Here is an 18,471-nt window from a genome sequence, read left to right as displayed (position 1 = left end):
GTCCATTAAGAGTCTGTGGGCTTCCCTGGTGGTGCAGTGGTTGAGAGTCCTCCTGCTGATGCAGGGGACGCGGGTTCGTGCCCCGGTCCAGGAAGATCCCACATGCCGCGAAGCGGCTGGGCCCGTGAGCCATGGCCGCTGAGCCTGCGCGTCCGGAGCCTGTGCTCCACAACGGGAGAGGCCACAACAGTGAGAGGCCCACGTACCACAAAAAAATTTTAAAAAATTTAAAAAAGAGTCTGTAAGAACTTGGAATAGATCCTGGTTACTAATTTCTCTTCAGAAACATCTACAAGAATCAAAGCATGTAGAATTTATGCAATAGTATAAATTTTTTACTTTAGATAGTTTAAAGTAATACTAACTACCACCACCACCTTTTTTTACAGCTAGTTCCTGCTGTTTTAATTCACATATTCATTCACCTAATATTTGATGTGCGGTCACTATTAAGCCAGGAACCCTGGGCTCTTAAAGTGAAAGATCAATTTTCTAACCTCCTGGTACTTACATTGCTATGCACTCCACCTGGAATGTTTGTCCTGAGAGATGCGTGTAGCTCATTCTCTCTCCTCCTTCCGATATTGTTTAAATGCCATCTCTTCAGTGAGGCCTTCCTTGGCCATCTTACTCAAATTTGCAGCTCCCCCAAACTAGTCCTCTACTTTTCTCCACGTCACTGTCAGTATCTAAGCATGTATATATTTTATTTGTTTGTTGTCTGTCGGCTTTCACTGGAATATAAGCTTAATAAAAGAAAGGACTTGTGTCATTTTTAAATTTCTATAGCCTAGTACCTAGAATAGTGCCTGGCACGTAGTCGATGTCTAACAATTGTTGGTTGAATGGTAAATGAATAGTAAATCTGTATGTTTCAATGTAAGTAGAGGTGAATGCAGCAGGTATACTGCAAATTAGTTAGACATTACCAGATTATCAGGTAATACCCACCCTTATAATTGTCCACTCAAACAAGTCTGAAATTCTTATTCTTAAGCATTTTCTCAGTTAGACGAGCAAGGATACAAAGGCAATCTATAGAATAGTTGTGCCTTAAAACTGCTTGGTCTTCATATATGTTATGAAACTAATAGTCCTACGATATGTTGACAAATTCAAAGGAATATTTAGCAGATGAATAGTCTTCTGTGTTTAGGAAGATATAAGGTTTCCCTTTTTGAAGGTGATACAGGTTAAAGTTTGAAGTATTGATGCGAATGGAGTCACATTCCCAGCTGGGGGCTTTCTGAGAGTCTATATAATCATGGAAGCTTATCAGAGAATTGTATGATTGACTCATAGCTCATGAAGAAAAAATAAAGTTAATCAAATCTCTCATTCAGTTCATTCATATTGGGTTTTATAGCTAAGTTCAAAGCTGTACAGGAGACCTATCATAATGTATTGTATTAGAAATAACAATAAGATAACATGAAAAGGATTTTGACCTTCAATTAAATTATTTTTGCATTGTTTCTCAGATAATTTCACCAGACTTCCTTGCCCTTCCAGTCACAGCTTTTCTGCTTTGCTTCCCTCCCCACCCTTCTTACTCAGTGTGTGTTGTCACCTCGGGCAGCAGTATTAATAAGAGTGCAGTCAAGAGATAAATGATCATTTCAACCTGGCTTAGAATGTTCATCTCAAAAATGTTGATAGAGAGGTTAGAATTAATTAGTAAACAGTGATGCCGTACTCTGATTAGCATCATAAGTGAAACTGTCCCTGGTTTTACATTTCACATTATTATCATTGATAGACAGTCATTGGTTTTAATAAGACTATCCACACACCAAAAAAACAAAAACAAAAACAGACTTTGGGAAAGTCTTTGTAATCCAAATTTTTACTGGATAAAACTTTGACAGATCTGTGGTCAACCACCTCCTAAAGTTGTCACTTAATGAATGAAGTGTACAAAAGCTCCCAAGGCCTCCAGGCAGGTTATGAACAACCAGAGGATCAGAGTACATGTTAGTGGGAGGAATTCGGACAGGAGCACATACCAAAGCACTGCCTCATGAGTCAGGCTCGGGACTGGAAAGAATAAATGCTTGTTGCGGGATGGATTAGATAACTCAGAGGCTGAAGCTTTGACATAAGGTGAATCATTGTGACTAAGCAGCCATTGTTTATTTGTCCCAGGTTGACTTTGCCTTTAAAGCTGACAATTCAAAGGTCTTAAAGCCTGAAAAGTAAATGGTCTTTTAAACAGATGATGCCGAAGGCCAAGAGTGACATTAGAAGATCAGGATCTTCACATTGGATGAACACTGTGTCCCGATCTAGAGGAGGAAATTCAGTCATGGGGAGGTGTTCCAAATCCTGCCTTTTAGCGTAATGGTTCCTCGTTTAATTCTGGAGTCAGACAGTCCAGAGTTTGCATTTCAGTTCCACCACTGACTAACTTTGAGACATCAGACAGGTTACTTCACTTCTCTGTGAATAAGTTTAATAAAATAAGTTTAGTAGCAATGTCTACCTCACTGGCAGCTATCAGCTATGAAGGTACTGCCTGTAAATCACTTGGTGTCAGCATAAAGGACTGAGCACAGCTCACCGTGATGATGGTGGTGATAGAGACGAGAATGGCAGGTCATGTGACCCCAGAGACTGACCTAGATGCCTGGGATTGGAGAAACCTAATGTTTCTGAGCTACAGGGAGACAAAGATAGAGGGGTGTGTGTGCTTCTGGTCTAGTAGGCTGGGGCTCAGTAAGACAGCCAGGGAAGAGGATGGCAACATTCTATGAGGAGTGAAAGTGGATTAAGGTTGAGGCAGTAACAAAAAGATTCCAAGGACAACCATTGCTCTGTGTGCTTTAGCAAAACTCCGTTTACTTTAGCTGAGGCTAAACCCTCCTTTAGGCCTAGCTCTGAAGATAAGAAGTCCTGGCACAGTATTGCTTTCCTATCTCCAGAGAAAGGGTCTAGACATTTCACAAGTATAAGCACCTCAGCTCTGTCTCAGCACCTGAGTCCCATTAGTCTACCGCTATGTCAAGGGGAGAAGGCAAAGTAGGAAGTCCCCTCGGGCAGGAGACACAGGTGTTGTGGGTATCTGCAGGGTCATCCTTATTACCAGGCAGTTCTCCAGTGTAATATTCAAATGAGAGGAAAGTAGAAACACAGTTTAAATGACTTGTTGAGAAGGCTTTGAATTAACACTAAGGCTCAATGTAAATCACTTTGCTTGGAAGTCATATAATCCTTTAACTCCTTAGCTCATTTATTCATCATACTTACTTTTATCATCTGCTAAACTAGACACAGTTTTATATGGGGAAGAACTCAGTAAGAGCAGAGTAGTTACGATCTAGAGTACAGGTAGGAGTCTGAAGGAGCTATGGGAGTGACTTTGCCTCCAGAGGAAGGGCCATTTGACCCAGGACTTGAAAGATGGTTGAAGTTTGCCAGGTGGGAAGAGGTGTTTTGGGCAGGAGGTAGCTTGTAAAAATGTACGTGATTATACGGTCAATCTAAGGAGTTGAACTGGGGAACAGTGGGGAACCAACAGGTTTTCAAGCAGGACTGTGACATTGGGTTTGTTTGGGGGTGGGGGGGAAGATGTCTCTGAGAACAGTATGAAGGATAGATGTGAAGAGGAGATAGACTAAACACCAGGAATAAGAAGGGAATGAGGGCTTAAATACAGTAGAATCGAAAGGTTGGGAGGGGAGACACTGAATTCTGATGTAAAATGATGGAGTCAATTGTGGAAGTGTGGAGTTAGGTTGGAGCATCCATGAGGTGAAATTGAGAATGACCTCGAGGGGTCTAACTTTGTAAACCATTAGGAGGTCGTGTATCTGCTACCAGAACGTAGAAGGCAGAGCAGAGGTAGGGATGAATAAGCAGATATGAGTAAGGTTATGTGGTGGATCTGACCAGGAAATTCAAGTGGAAATTTTAGGCAGGAAGTTGTGAATACAGAGGAAATAGTGTGTAGTAACAGAAAGTACAGGCTTTGGAATCAGAGCTGACTTAAAATTTCAACTCTACCTCTTTTAGACCATGTGGTCCTGGGAGAGCTATTTATCTCCTTTGGAGTTTTTTTCTTCATTTGATTTTTACTACCAGACAAAATGGGATTATTATTCCCACATTTATTACAATTTTATTTTCATTTGCCTGATAGCTAGCTATTTGTTCATTCATTATTTTCTTTGACACTTTGTTTTAGGTTTGTTTCTTTCAAACTATGTAACTGGGTGTTTTGTGTTTTGGCCTGGTCAAAAAGTCTCAATCTTAACTAATAGGCTTAGTTTTATTCCTTTAGCTTTTAGTTTTGGCCTGGTCTAAAACTCTCAGTCTTAACTAATAGGCTTAGTTTTATTCCTTTTAGCTTAGTTTCATTCCTTTTAAACTTTGTTTTTTTCCCTTTTTATGGTAGGGGTAGGGTTGGTGGTGTAGAGGTGTAGGCGTCGGTTCGATGCAAGTACTGTTCATTCCATGATTGCCCATATTAATTTAGAAGTTGTGCTATAATTTTCCATACTATTAGTGGTTACCTTTTCATTCCCATTTCTTCATTATTAAATAAAAGTAATTAGTATTTCCTACACAGATGCTCTTATTTTTCAGTCCACAGCACCCCTTCCCAGGGTTGATTAACCAAGTTAAGCCGTTTTTTTTATTAATATTTAGCACACACAAAACAATCAGTGTTTTCATACCAACATAAAAATGAAATTTATTTGAATGTAAGTAATCACAATAATTATTGAGATAAAGTACAAAAATTAAATTTTTAGCCCTCAAAATCAAAACAGAAAGAAACCTAATTGTAATCCCTCATATGTCCTCAAAGGTAAAAACAACTGAGTCATGGGAGTGAATTGAAAAAGACCTTGGAGAACATTTTGTACACACTCTAACTTAGAAGTCAGAGGGGTTAGCTAATTTTTCCAAGGTCACACAGAATGAGCGGCAGAATCAAGATCCAAACTCAGATATTATCACTTGTCATTTTCTGACTTTTCATGATATTACTGGCTGTTCTGGTAGCCAGTGTTACCAGTAACCTATTCATATCCTTCCATATCCTAGCATGAACCTAAGCTGTGTGTGTTTCAGAGGTTCAGTGTTAACATTGCTCTATTCTCTGAGCGTCATCATTTTCTTTCCCTCAGACGGTAGTGGAACACGTTCTTCACCCACACTGTTGTAAGCCTGCTCAGAAGGACCAGGCTGGGCACTAGATGGTCGAATGTGACTGGGACGGGAGTTGACCCAGCCCACGAGTGCACCATCTGGTTCTCTGTCCTATCTGTGTTCTTCTGTTTAGCTGCCTTTTTTCTGTAGCGATAAGACAGGAGTTAGTATAACGATCATAAAGATTCACTCATTATAATTATCTACATGTACAGAGTCCCTACCATGTACCTGGCACTGCCTTAAGCACTTTATATGTTACCGCGAGCCCACCTGGCAGCCCTTTCAGGAAGACGGTTCGAGGAAACGAGACCACAGAAGTCACTGCTTGCTCAGTGACACATACTGGAGGGTGGCAGGAGTGGGGGGTGGACTCAGGTTCCTGTGAAGCCGGAGCTTGTACTCTATCCTATACCCTTTCATTTCAAACTCCTTTTAGTACACGAGTCACTGTGTGTTTCTAAACAGAGTTCGGATTGATGGCGAATTTCCCCTTTGTGTGGCACTGACATACTGTTACAGTGTCATTGAAGTATAATCCTGGTGGCAGCAGCTCAGGGATGGGACTGGGTTGTTAAGGTCCAGGGGCCACAGTGGGTTTGCATTTCATTTTTATGTTATGATCTCAGAGTCCAGGAGAAACTGATAACTTCACAAAAGTAAAGGTTAATGATATTCATCACAGGTCCTTTTTTGGGACATGTTATTCTTTTATAGAGCTGCCGCTATGAAATTAGTGAACGTTAATGATTTAAATACTGAATGAGTTTTATTTGTCTCTTCAGACCACCATAACAGACTACCATAGATTGCATGGCTTAAACAACAGAACTTTATTTTCTTACAGTTCTGGAGGCTGGAAAGTTCAAGATCAAGGCTATGGTAGGCTTCAGTTTCTGATGAGAGCTCCTTTCCTGGCTTTCAGGTGGCCGCTCTGTTCTCATGTGGTCTCTCCTCTGAGCGTGAAGAGAGAGGGAGAGTGAGCTCTCTGGTGTCTCTTTTTATAAGGACAGTAATCCTATTGGATTAGGTCCCTACCCTTATGACCTCATTTAACCATGATTACCTCCTGAAGGCCCTATCTCCAAATACAGTCACATTGAGCATTAGGGCTTCAACATACGAATTGCAGTGGAGGGGACACAATTCACTCCATAGCAATTGTTGATGTTTTTTCTTGCATTCAAAAGTCTCATTTCTTAATGAGAAAATACAAAACTTTGATATTTTCTATTATCCACAGGGAATATTTTAAATAACCAAACCTCCTAGAATTAGTTAACTTTCAATTCTTATTAAAATATTGAAATATTTTACATTATCCTTCAGTTTAAAAGATTGCATGATCTGTACTTGGTAATAATCCTAGCAGTCAGCAGCATACTCTGCAATAATATGAAACTGCTGTTTGCTATTTCACCATTGTTTGCCTGTTCTCTGTATGGCTGTTTAAAGACGACAGTTGTTTAAAAAGGCACTGCAATAGGATCTCCACGTCCTGGTAGAAAATTAGAAGTGGAACTCAAGAGTTTGATAAAGAAATATTCTTCCTTTAAAAGATTATTTGGGATAAAACTAATTATTGTTGTAATAATGTCTAGCCCTGTTGTGACTGATAACACAATGTTACGAGCTACCTTTAATTTTCTGAATTGGAATTATGATGATGACAAATCTAGCAATAATGGCTAATATTTACTGAGTGCTTACAAAGTGCAGAGGACTATTCTAACTGTGTTAGATGTAATGATTCTTTTAATCCTCACAGTAAACCCATGAGAAGGTCCTATATGTAGCCAGAATTTACCCTGACAGAAGCGAGGCATAAGGAAGTTAAGTAATTTGCCTAAGACCAGACAGTTATGGGTGAATGAGTCAAGAAGTAGTTCTCAATGAATCAGGAAGTAATTAATTAGTAAGACCCTTGGTTATGTGCAAGTTGTGAAAAACACTATAGTGAGTGGAAAAAAAGTGGGGGGGGGGTAGTCCTTTGCTACATAGAAATCAGAGTATAAGAAATGCTAAAGTTTGTGGTAGATGTCATAAGAGCAGCAATGAGCCCTGAAGAGATGAAGCTTCTGGAGAAGACCTTAAGGGCAGTGTTCCTCCATATGCCATCAGTGAATCACTTGGGACCAGAATCACCTGGGAAGTTTGTTTAAAATGAAGATTACTGGGCCCCATCCTAGAAAAAGTGGAAATGAATGAGGGTTGGAGCCCAGCAATCTGTGTTTTCATGAGGCTACTGCCTTAAAGGATGGATCTGTTTGGATAAAAAAAAAGGATAGCAACTTTCCCAGCAAGGCAACCACAGGAGCAAAGAGATGGGGGAAGTACGGTTTATTTAGGAGGTACAGTAAGGAGAAAGGTCTCGAGGGAGATTGACGAGGATGTTTTGGAGAGCAATGCAGAACAAGACCAAATAAAGATATTAAGGCCAAGTTTAGGTAGGACTTATTTCACTTAGCATAATATTCTCTAGGTCCATCCATGTTGTCACAAATGGCAAGATTTCATTATTTTTTATGGCTGAGTAATATTCCATGGCCTATGTATACCACATCTTCTTTGTCCATTCATCTATTGATATGGACACTTAGGTTGCTTCCATATCTTGGCTATTGTGAATAATGCTGTCTATCTGTTACTTTTAATATGTGTTCTCAGAGTATTTTTTTAATTTATTCAATCATTCAGTAAATATTTATTGAGCACATACTATGTGCTTTTTCTCTGAGTAAACTTTTAACTTGGGCCTGAGAATTTCTTTAAAACCATGGGCTTTCAACATTGGAAGGAAGGAACCTTGAAGATCAATTTCTTCATGTTTTAGGCAAGAGTAAACGGAAATCCAAATGAAATTGTTCAGGTCTCACTATGTGTTAACAGCAGAGCTGCTGGGAAAACCCAGATCTCTGTGTACCACCCTGAGTGATGTCAGAGGACAAACTTACCGTGGGTTTGTCCTCATGCTTTTCCTTCCATGAAGGTCAAGCCAGTTCAGATCCATTTCAGTAGATTTTTCTCCTGAAATGAATAGCTCTGGAAAGATTTAATGGTAGCAGAAATACAGAATCTCTAATATCAAATATTTAGAGGAAGCAAAATGTTCTGAATTTATTGTTTTTCCCTTAAAAAAGTAACATTTTAATTGATATACCACCGTAGTGTCCTCCAGGTTTATGCTTGATATCTTGTTTGGACACTTTTGCCAACAATGTTAATAGCTCACATTAAAAATGTGTTTAGCTGTCACGGCTGAAGGAAGCATCATATTTTTTAAAGTTTTGTGGGATTTATTTTTCCCTGAAATGAGGAAGGAGCATATATATGTAAAGAAGAAGGAAGCATTCCATCACTGAACCATATTTTTTGAGTTGTATATTTTCATTCGGCTTTTTTGTTAAGTCTTACCTAAATAGATTATGAACTCTTCAGACACAAGGTCGGCTGCTTATTTGATCCCTGACATCCTTTTACTGATTCGGTGTGATATGCCTGTGAGGCATATCTTTCATCAACTATCAATCTTTGGGATTTTCTCCCAAATCCTTTTAACACTTACAGAACCAATGCTATGTTGAAACAAATGAAGTCACACACTTTTTTTCCGTAAATTTTTTAAAAATTTATTTAATTAATTTATTTTTGGCTGCACTGGGTCTTCATTGCTGCGTGCGGGCTTTCTCTCGTTGCGGTGAGCGGGGGCTACTCTTCATTGCGGTGCGTGTGCTTCTCATTGCAGTGGCTTCTCTTGTTGCGGAGCACGGGCTCTAGGCACACAGGCTTCAGTAGTTGCGGCACGTGGGCTCAGTAGTCGTGGCTCATGGGCTCTAGAGTGCAGGCTCAGTAGTTGTGGCACACGGGCTCAGTTGCTCCGTGGCATGTGGGATCTTCCCTGGCCAGGGTTCGAACCCGTGTCCCCTGCATTGGCAGGCGGATTCTTAACCACTGCACCACCAGGGAAGCCCAAGGCACACACTTCTGATCTGGAGGATATCACATGTTTTAATGAGAGAGAGACAGATGGTACTGTGGGTTTGAGGGCATCACATCGCTATCAGCATTGAGATGTGATGCATGCACTCTTCTGCAGTTATAATATACCAAACTAGAGGGCTGTTCCAGTTCCCAAAGAGTAGAATTCAGTGCATCTTCTTTGGCCTCGTTGTTTGCATATTACGTTATGCTAAAAATTTAACAGTAATATTTTTTTCCTGAAAATTTGAGAAAAGCAAAGGCCATGGTTGGTTAATTAAAACCAAAGACCCCATCCATGTTTGTTAAATGTGGGCCGTTTCTACAGCCCTAACTGTTAAGTTTTTAAACCTGCCTGTGTTTGGTTTCCCTCATTTTTCTTCCTGAAGCTGCAAGAGAAATAATCTGGTTAGAGAGAGAAGAGCGAGCCAGGCAGCACTACGAAAAGCACCTGGAGGAGCGGAAGAAGAAGTTAGAAGAGCAGAGGCTGAAAGAGGAACGTAGGAGGGCTGCTGTGGAGGAGAAGCGAAGGCAGAGGCTCGAGGAGGACAAGGTGAGATGCTGCTCTGGGGGAAACGTGGGAGGCTTGTCTGTTTCAGAAACACAGCACGTTTACTGTGAAGCTTCCCGTTAAGGTGCTGGCATGCACACCAAGAATGTCTCAGAGGCAGCAGATTTACAGAGTCATAGTTTCTAGGGAGGTTGTGGTGTGGAAATCAGGTAGAGAATGGTATGATTGTCACTGTTGCCCCAGGAACTTTAAAAGCTCATTTCTCTGGTCTAGACCTATAACTTATTTATGTTTACTTCGTCTATACTGAAGTCTTAAGACTACTCCCAGTAATTGGATTTCTGTAGGGCTTTACCATTTACAAACGTTTTCTCATAGATTGTCTCATTTAACTCTTGCTCAATCCTTGAGTAAGTGTTGTCAGTTTTTGTGAAAATGGACATTTAGACTCAGAATAGGTAAGTTACAGAAAGTCGTACAATCCATTAAGTTGTGGGGTTAGGATTACCCACATCCGTAGATTCCATATGCTGTTTTTAAAATACAGTACCACATGTGTTTAAGCTAAGACCTGCACTACCAGGCTTATGTGAATTGATGGGAGCATCACACTCCCAGTACTAATAGTAATCGTCATTTATTTAAGTACCTGCTGTATGCCAAGCGCTTTATCAACTGACACCTAATAATTTCAGTAACCCCTCACCCAGGTTGATATTACTCTCACCTTAAGGTGTAGGACTTAGGAAGTTTAAGTAGTACCTCTCTCTCCACTCTGCCTGAAGTCGAAGACTCCTCAGACATCCAGGTGGAATCTAATCATCAGCTCCTCTCTTCCCTTGAAGGAACGCCATGAAGCCGTTGTACGACGTACAATGGAGAGGAGCCAGAAGCCAAAACAGAAACATAACCGGTGGTCATGGGGAGGCGCTCTCCACGGGAGCCCCAGTACCCACAGCGCAGGTAAGCAGACAGTAACCGCTTTCAAAAATCACTCTTGTTTTCTGGACAGTACAAGTCACAGTTGCTTTTTTATTCTGTGTTTGCAAAACAAAAATCCTGCGGAAATAATTAAGTTACACTTAAACGATGCTTCTACTGTTTGAGGATAAGAGGGTGATGGAGGTAAGAAGATAAGGTTCCCTCCCTCCACACAGGCTGATTTTCTCATCCTTTACAAAATTCTTTAAAGAATTGGAAATCTATGCAATGTTTCTAAACAACTACTTTCAACTCCACGTTATTTTAAGTAATTCATTTGCATAGTGGTTTCAGGATTATGGAATAGGTTAACCAGTTTCGTCTTTTTCTCTGGAAGAACCATAGCAGTATTGACAATCAGAATCAATACCATGAGCTTATGTATTCTGACCCTAAAGTATATGCAACACTAAGGCTCTTCAAGAGAAAATACAGATTTCTGAAGCTAGAAATAGTAGATGTCCAAGCAAATGGATGTTCCCTTGTTCTTGAATTGACGTAAAATCGTACTGAAATTTGGATTTAGTGAAAGGCTTTATTTTTGTACTGTAAATTCAATACACCTTGAATTTTATATAGTGTGTCAGTTCTTTTTCATTTGTGTGAGTCTAATAAGCTTTTTTTTTTTTTTTAATTTACTTTGAAAAATCATTGTCTTACATTCTGTCTCCAGGTGGTTTTGTTGAGTCATCATTCACCTTTCTCGATTTAGCAGGACTGGACCACCACTTCACAACTTTTGGTGGTACTAGAAAACCTGGTACAGACATCCTTGTGATTTGCTGATTGCCTGACCTGTAGCTAGCACCTCAGACCTAGGGCCAGTTCATCAATAGCTGAACCATCACCACCTTAGTCATAATGCATGCTTAATATCCTGTTGCATAGACCTAGATCTGGGACGTGGCACAGTGTTTCTCAAGTGTTGATAGTATGACTCAGGTGACTTAAAGGTATTGAAATAAAGTAATTACATGTGCTATGTTTACTTTCTTTTTAAATGATCCTTTTGGATAGAACCTTAAAAAAACGTTTTTTCACTAATACATCACCAGGGCTCAAAGTACATCCAGTGTGGCTTTATCCACCCAACCACCCCATCAGTACAGCTGTTGCCACTTTCAGTTTTAATCTGAATAACTATGGATTTTCATTTGCTTTATTCTCTTTCATTCCTAACATTCAGTGTGTCTTCTATAACCCCTTCATTTAAAAAGATCTAAAAGCATGTTGCCACAACTTTGCAGTGAACCAAATTTGAAAGCATGTTTTTTTCCTTTGGCCCTTCATGACCCAGTGGTATGTGCTGTGGGGCACATGTCAAATCTGTGGTCATGAGGATCATTTACATGTGATATTTCATTCTAGGGATAATTTTGCATATTTGTTCCATGCAAAAAAGCTGTCATGGTATGTACTTTAAAACCTTACTTATTTTTCTTTTACCTGGCTTCCTGTTTTACATGTGCACGTTACACATGTAAACCTATTACAGATTTTCAAACATTTTTGAGGGGAACTCAAGTTCCTTAGCTTTACTTCTTGCTTCCACACTCAGTTCAATATATAACCTTTGTTATTGCCACTCAGAGCAAGAGAAACCAGCCTTGTATTTGTGAGCTGTTGGATAAAATCCTTTTTTATAAGGTTTGTGAATTAGAGAAAATTGCTCTTATACTGGAACAGAGTAGTTTGAAAATAATGGGAATTTGCCAAAATTCTCAAAGGTCAGAATGATGTGCTGAGATCGTGAGAGCAGTGACCAGGTCTTGATCACTTTGAGTACCCCTTACTTCACCACAAGGCCTAACTTGTAGTAGGTACAACAAACAAATCCTAGAAGTTGAATTTCATCCAGATTAAATCAGTGTGTTGTCTCACTGCTCCCACATCAGCTCACACTGCTTTGTAAAACTTTATACGTTTTAAACCGATTCTTCATGAATCCTTTTGTGGATCTGTGTTTTGTTCAGAGAGGGAAAGAAAAAGATTAAAAATTCTTACATGTTAAGCAATATAATAAATACATATTATATCTCCATAATTTTAATGATGCTTGTTAGGCCTGCATGTAGACACAATCTCCCCCCAACTGAAGCTTAACATATAAAGCAATATCAGAAAAGATATTGCTGCAAGATCTCCTAGAAATGACTTTCATTTTCCTTCCTTGTGCCCTTGAACCTCACATTTTATCATTAAGATGTTCCTTTTGACATTTTACCCTAAATCTTTTCTTTGTTAGGATTGCCCTAAGAGCCCATCAGTTACGTGTAAATTTGAGTCACAGAAATGATGTTTGGTTATTTTCCTTTTAATAATTAAATTGCTTCATGTAAGTCAAGGATACTTAAATAAATAAAAAAATTTTTAATTAAATTGCTTCAACCGTAAAGATGAGTCCCTGTAGAAGACAGGAATGTCTGATGTTGATGGAAGACTTGCTTATCTCCTGCACACTATAAATAATGGCCCAAAATGGTTATTCTGTGGGGGAAATTTTAACATTTTTACCACCAGGGTTAGTTAGACCAGTGGGAACGGGGTTTGAAGGCCTCTCTCACGAGGAATATTTTGGTTTGTTTTCAGTTTTAGAAGAAGCTAACCATAGAAAATAAAATAAAATATGGCAAAACCTCTTTAACTTTGGCTATTATAGGCCAGAAAAACTCCCTGCATCCTACATAAATATAATGATGAGATGTTTAGACTTTTCCTTATACACAGTTTTATTCAGGGAATGTGATTTACGCTAGTGAGTGTGGTTATAGCTTAGTTCCACTGTAAGGAGAGCAAACTATCAGAGCTGATTTTTGCCTTTTATACAGCTACTATTTCTCTTCTGACTTGAACTTTAAGAATTACCCTAAAATTATCCAACAGCAATAAGAATATTATTAATAAACTTAAAGAGAAAGAATTCTGATTTTCTTTGCATTGCTGCCAGTTTTGTTAGGCAGGTTTGTGGGCTGATTCTACATCTGTAAACCACACTAAACTCTGTGTTATAGGCACAGAGGAGTGGTTATTAGTGTACTTTAAAAAAGAACTGCTCTGGGGGCCATTCTTTCCACACCTAAAGGGTTTCTTTTTCTTCCTTTTTAATCTGTTTTTCTATAATGAACTTTAATGCCCTGGGTAAAATGACTCTACAAGCAAAGGTATCAGCAGACGCACAGAACCTGGTGTTCTTTTTATTCTAGTGTTTGCATTCTAGCCTACCAGCACTATTACTACCCCATTGTTCACACTTTGGGAAATCATGAAGGCGTTCACTTTTTCTTTTTTTTTTTTGTGGTACGCAGGCCTCTCACTGTTGTGGCCTCTCCCGTTGTGGAGCACAGGCTCCGGACGTGCAGGCTTAGCGGCCATGGCTCACGGGCCCAGCCGCTCTGCGGCATGTGGGATCTTCCCGGACCGGGGCACGAACCCGTGTCCCCTGCATCGGCAGGCGGACTCTCAACCACTGCGCCACCAGGGAAGCCCAAGGCGTTCACTTTTATGGGCCCCTTTGTGCTTCACAGTCCCCTTCCATTATTTTCGTTGTCCTCCGCTGGCTTTCCTTTGGTCTTCCTACATTTGTTGTATTATAACAATATGCTTGAATTTCCCTAGCTGACTAACTGGTGAGCTGAATAGTTATTTTATATTTTTATTTTCCTATAAGAAAAATGAGTATTATTTCTAGCCTTTAAGTTACCTTTAAAATGTCCACTTAGAAAACTGTGCTATAGTAAAGATCTAGTCATAGAGCTGAAAGCATCCAATCCTAGTTTTTCCTTCCATCAGTGAACTAGGAAATTGCAATCCTGCATGCTGGCTGTCAATTAGCATTATCTCCATTTGTTTTAGATCCAGACAGGAGGTCAGTTTCCACCATGAATCTTTCGAAACATGTTGATCCCGTCATTAGCAAGCGGCTCTCCTCTTCATCTGCAACTTTACTAAATTCTCCAGATAGAGGTACAGTCAAAAGGAAAACAAAAAAAGTGTTCTGTTATTTCCTTAATGCTTTTTTTTTCTGGATGTTTACAGATAAAAGTAAGCATCTGAAGTTGCTTTCCCTACGTTTCTTAAATAGGAAGAAAAAAACTTCAGAGTAAAAAAGCAATAAACGTCTGAGCAGCATTTTCCTTGCGACAAGAACGGTTCTCATTTTAGAACTTGGCTGAATGATTGCATTTAGCAGTGATGAAAGCGGTGCTTCTCTCAAGTTTTTAGTACATGCGTTTACAGCTCCAGAAATCACCCACTTATCCACCAACATGCAAATAATCTTTGTTATGAACATTTATTTCACTTCAATCAGATTGTCTTTGACTTTTCATCTGTACTTGGGGAATTCCAGGCTTTAACTTTCTAAAAGACCTTTTTAAATGATTCGTGTTGATAGATTTCATTTTGCTAATTTATTTCTCCTTTAACCAAACCTTTCTTACTGCATTTCTTGTGTGTGCGTGACTGGTTTTCTGGTGTCCATTCATTTAAAGGGATTTGGCCTAACTTCAAGAACATCATTATTTAAGCCTCCTAAAAATTTCAATATTCATAGTCCTCCAATTAACATTTTATTTGAATTTTGAGTTTTGTTCATCCCATGGATTTACAGTACATGAATGTTGAGTTACTTATGAAATGAAAGTTTTATTTTACATATTTACGTATCATAGAATGAAAAATCGAGCTTTTAAGTTAAGCTACTTGTTTTACATAACTAAAATGATTTTAAATTAAAAAAACCAAAGAATTATTGTGCAATATAAAAACACATACTCTTTGAAAGTAACAAACTGTGGTGACTTTGAGTGCTTTATTAAGAAACTGATTGGTTTTGAAGTGTTTATAGTCTTTAAAAAGAATGTAATGTGTGCATGTTCTATATGTGTGTATGTGTATTTGTATATTTTGTATTGTATAAAAGTTATGGTGTCATTGTTATGTACAATATAATGCGTTGATGTTATAATTAATCTCTTAAAGCAGTAAATGAATCAACTGCCTATTCTTGCCTTTTAACCTAAATCATTTTTTTTAACCTAGTTTGCCTAAATCGTTGATATTAGACATGTAGTCAAATTAATGGCCTTTTATATGTTAGAGAAAAGTATTATGAATTGAAGTTCCTTTCATAAGTAGCCTTTATTTTCAAACCAATTCCCTTAAAATAACGTAAAATATAGCATGCTGTTCTTAACAGTTGTGTATTCATCTTTTCTTTGGGATTGGTCACTTAGCACTTGAATTTTATATTTTTGTGAACGTGGGTCTAAGACAAACTGTAACTGGGACTCACGGCAGTTTTCAGTTAAACCTTGGCTTATTGCCTCCTACAATCCCGTAGCCAAAACTGGGACAAGGTTGGGGGTAGGCAGATGGGCAATAAACCGAACAGAGTACTGTCCACACTTCTGTGGATTGACAGTGCTGTGTCAACTAGAAATAAGATGTTTTGTAGACTCTGCATGACAATATCTGATTGAATATCCTTAAGTAATTGGATCTTAGAACTGGGAAAAATTTGTTGGTTGGCTCATCTACTTCAGTTGGGATAATAGAGTCCCTAAGAGGTGAAGGGCCTGACTTCAAATCCTACAAGTTAATCGCTGGAGAAGAGGGACTAGAACAGAGATCACCAGCTCCCAAGCCGTGTTGCTGCTGTGCTGCATTTGTAGTTCTCTCCTTCATGGATGTCCTTCCTTACATCAGTCCTGACTCCATGCACTCTTCCTTTGGGTGAGGTTAAGGGCCAGGGGCAGTTCAATAAGCGGTTCATAGCTGGGGCCAGGAAATTGCCCCTTGAATTATGGTGCAGGCCTATAAAACCCAGGGCTAAGCTGGACTAAAAGGATAAGGGGGAGAGCACTAAATTTACGGGTTCCATGTCTCCTCCCCCCTTATCAAAAGAACTGTGAACCAGTTCTGGTCTAACTGACGAGGTCAGCCTGGAAGAAAGATCCGCTTCATCCAGGGGCTCCCGTGTGGTCCAGGAAGCGATTTTTTTTTTTTTTAAGTTAGGCAGAACCCTAGCACAGTGAGAGGGCTCTGTCTTTTAATGAGAATAGAAATCTTCTGCATTTGAACTTCTCTAATTTAGAGATTTAAGTAATTTCGTTAGTATAATTTCTTTTCTGCTATCTATTTTTTAAATTCGATTATGCTTTATTATCAAAGTAGAGAGCATGCTTATCAAATGATTAGAGGCTTTTACAGCCTGATCATAGAGAGTGTACACCATTACTAGATTGTCTGAGCTTTCTCAGCCCTACAGCACAGGCCTTAAAGCTGATATTAAACTGAAGCTCTGATACTATTGAAGTTGACATTCAGCTGGAATGCTCTGCTGGTTATTCAAAATGCTGGAATATTTCCATACCAGTTGGTAAATATCCACTTCCCCGAGCTGTGCTTCCCCAGGCCCTACAGAGTGTTATCTACTAGCTCTACTAGGAGAGCTCTACTGGTGCCTTGCCCCACCAGTTTTTAAATATTTTGATCATCACACCTGAATATAGTGTCACATAAACTGGTAAAATGCCCGAGTTAAAGGAAACCCCTGATTACCAAAGATTTCTGTAATCGCTGCAACAGAGAGAATATTGCATTAATTTGCAATATTAAAATAAATTTTAATTTGCATTAAAAATGTGTATTGCATATTATCTTAAGCTTCCTGCTTAACCAGCTTTTTTCTCAAGGAAGAAGAATAGGGCGTTTGAAAAAAGTAAGAAGGAAATTGGCTACTCTTTGCTGAAAATTAGTTCATACATTTTTTTCCCCAGAATCTAGATTAGAGGACATGGTGGCGGACCTAAAGCTGAATCCTGCCCGCGTGTTCTGTTTGACCGGAGCAGGGGTTTTTTGTTCCTGTTTTAGATCTAATTAATTGCCATCATATTTAAAAATGTAAGATTTCATATGACATTTAGGTCAGGATGTGGCAACACTTGCCTGATTTCTGCATGGCACCCGTCATCTGGGACTGAACAGTGACTTCCTGCTTGTGAAGGAACAGGGCAGCACAAATATCTCTAATGTTTGATTGTGTCCTTGGACCAGATGGTCTTTTATGGGAATTGTCAATATCTCATTTTAAGTGCTTAAGTAGGATCAATACCATAGTTGTTTCATGAGAATTAATACCTTTCCTTCGGGAGCTTATCATCTCACGATTAGGCCTCTCTAGGTTAAAAAAAAAACAATAAAGTAACTCTCCTGTACTAACCTTTACTAAAAAGTTATGGAAGAGATCTGTTTCTCTCTTGCTCAGAGCATAGTTATGAATGTGATAGATGTGGAAACGTTTCTCCTCGCAAAATCTTTCATTCACAGTTTCGAAGCTATAAAACAAATCTCTGTGGATTTGCTTTAAACACCAGTCAAAGACAGTGTTTAATGATCTTCATTTGAGGCAGATTCTTTGGTTGATGCCTTAAAGACCAACAGAAATAAAGTAATTGAGCTTCTCAATCAAGGGGAAAAAAAGACACGGCTTTTCATTGATAAACCATCTCTACAGTTCTAAGCCAGTTATCCTACAGAGTTTATCTAAGAAAAGGAAACATTCACCTCTTCTTCCCTTCATCATCTACTGAAAATACAATTCTAGTGAAGATTTTAATTTAATCCTAATCACTTTTCCCACTGATTTAATTCTCTGAATGCATTCTAATTTTAGGTTAGACTATATTCTGCTGTTGTTACACATACACACACACACTGCCATACTACAGTTCATAATAGCACTTATCCTACTGTGCATTCTACTAACTGTGTAACTATTACAATAGTTTTCATAACAGATCTTTTTATTTGTCAGCAGATTGATTTTAACCATGAAGACTCTCCCA

General features: G+C 39.0%; 1 protein-coding gene across 10 annotated transcripts in view; it reads left to right on the top strand.

Moving 5' to 3' along the window:
• The window catches only part of MAP7 (microtubule associated protein 7), a 166,062-nt gene that overhangs the window by 116,579 nt on the left and 31,012 nt on the right, over positions 1–18,471 (top strand). For 6 of the 10 annotated variants that reach the window (XM_060283922.2, XM_060283920.1, XM_060283921.2 and 3 more), the window contains 3 exons: positions 9,522–9,685; positions 10,489–10,606; positions 14,477–14,587. In XM_060283922.2, the coding sequence (XP_060139905.1) occupies positions 9,522–9,685; positions 10,489–10,606; positions 14,477–14,587 (393 nt within the window). The remainder of the gene's footprint in view (positions 1–9,521; positions 9,686–10,488; positions 10,607–14,476; positions 14,588–18,471) is intronic. The other 4 variants (XM_060283924.1, XM_060283923.1, XM_060283928.2 and 1 more) reach the window with 1 other exon arrangement.

This window comes from Globicephala melas, chromosome 14 (genome assembly GCF_963455315.2).
Source record: "Globicephala melas chromosome 14, mGloMel1.2, whole genome shotgun sequence".
NCBI lineage: Eukaryota > Metazoa > Chordata > Mammalia > Artiodactyla > Delphinidae > Globicephala > Globicephala melas.
Note: the sequence above shows the minus strand (reverse complement) of the source record. Positions and strands in the feature narration are given on the sequence as shown.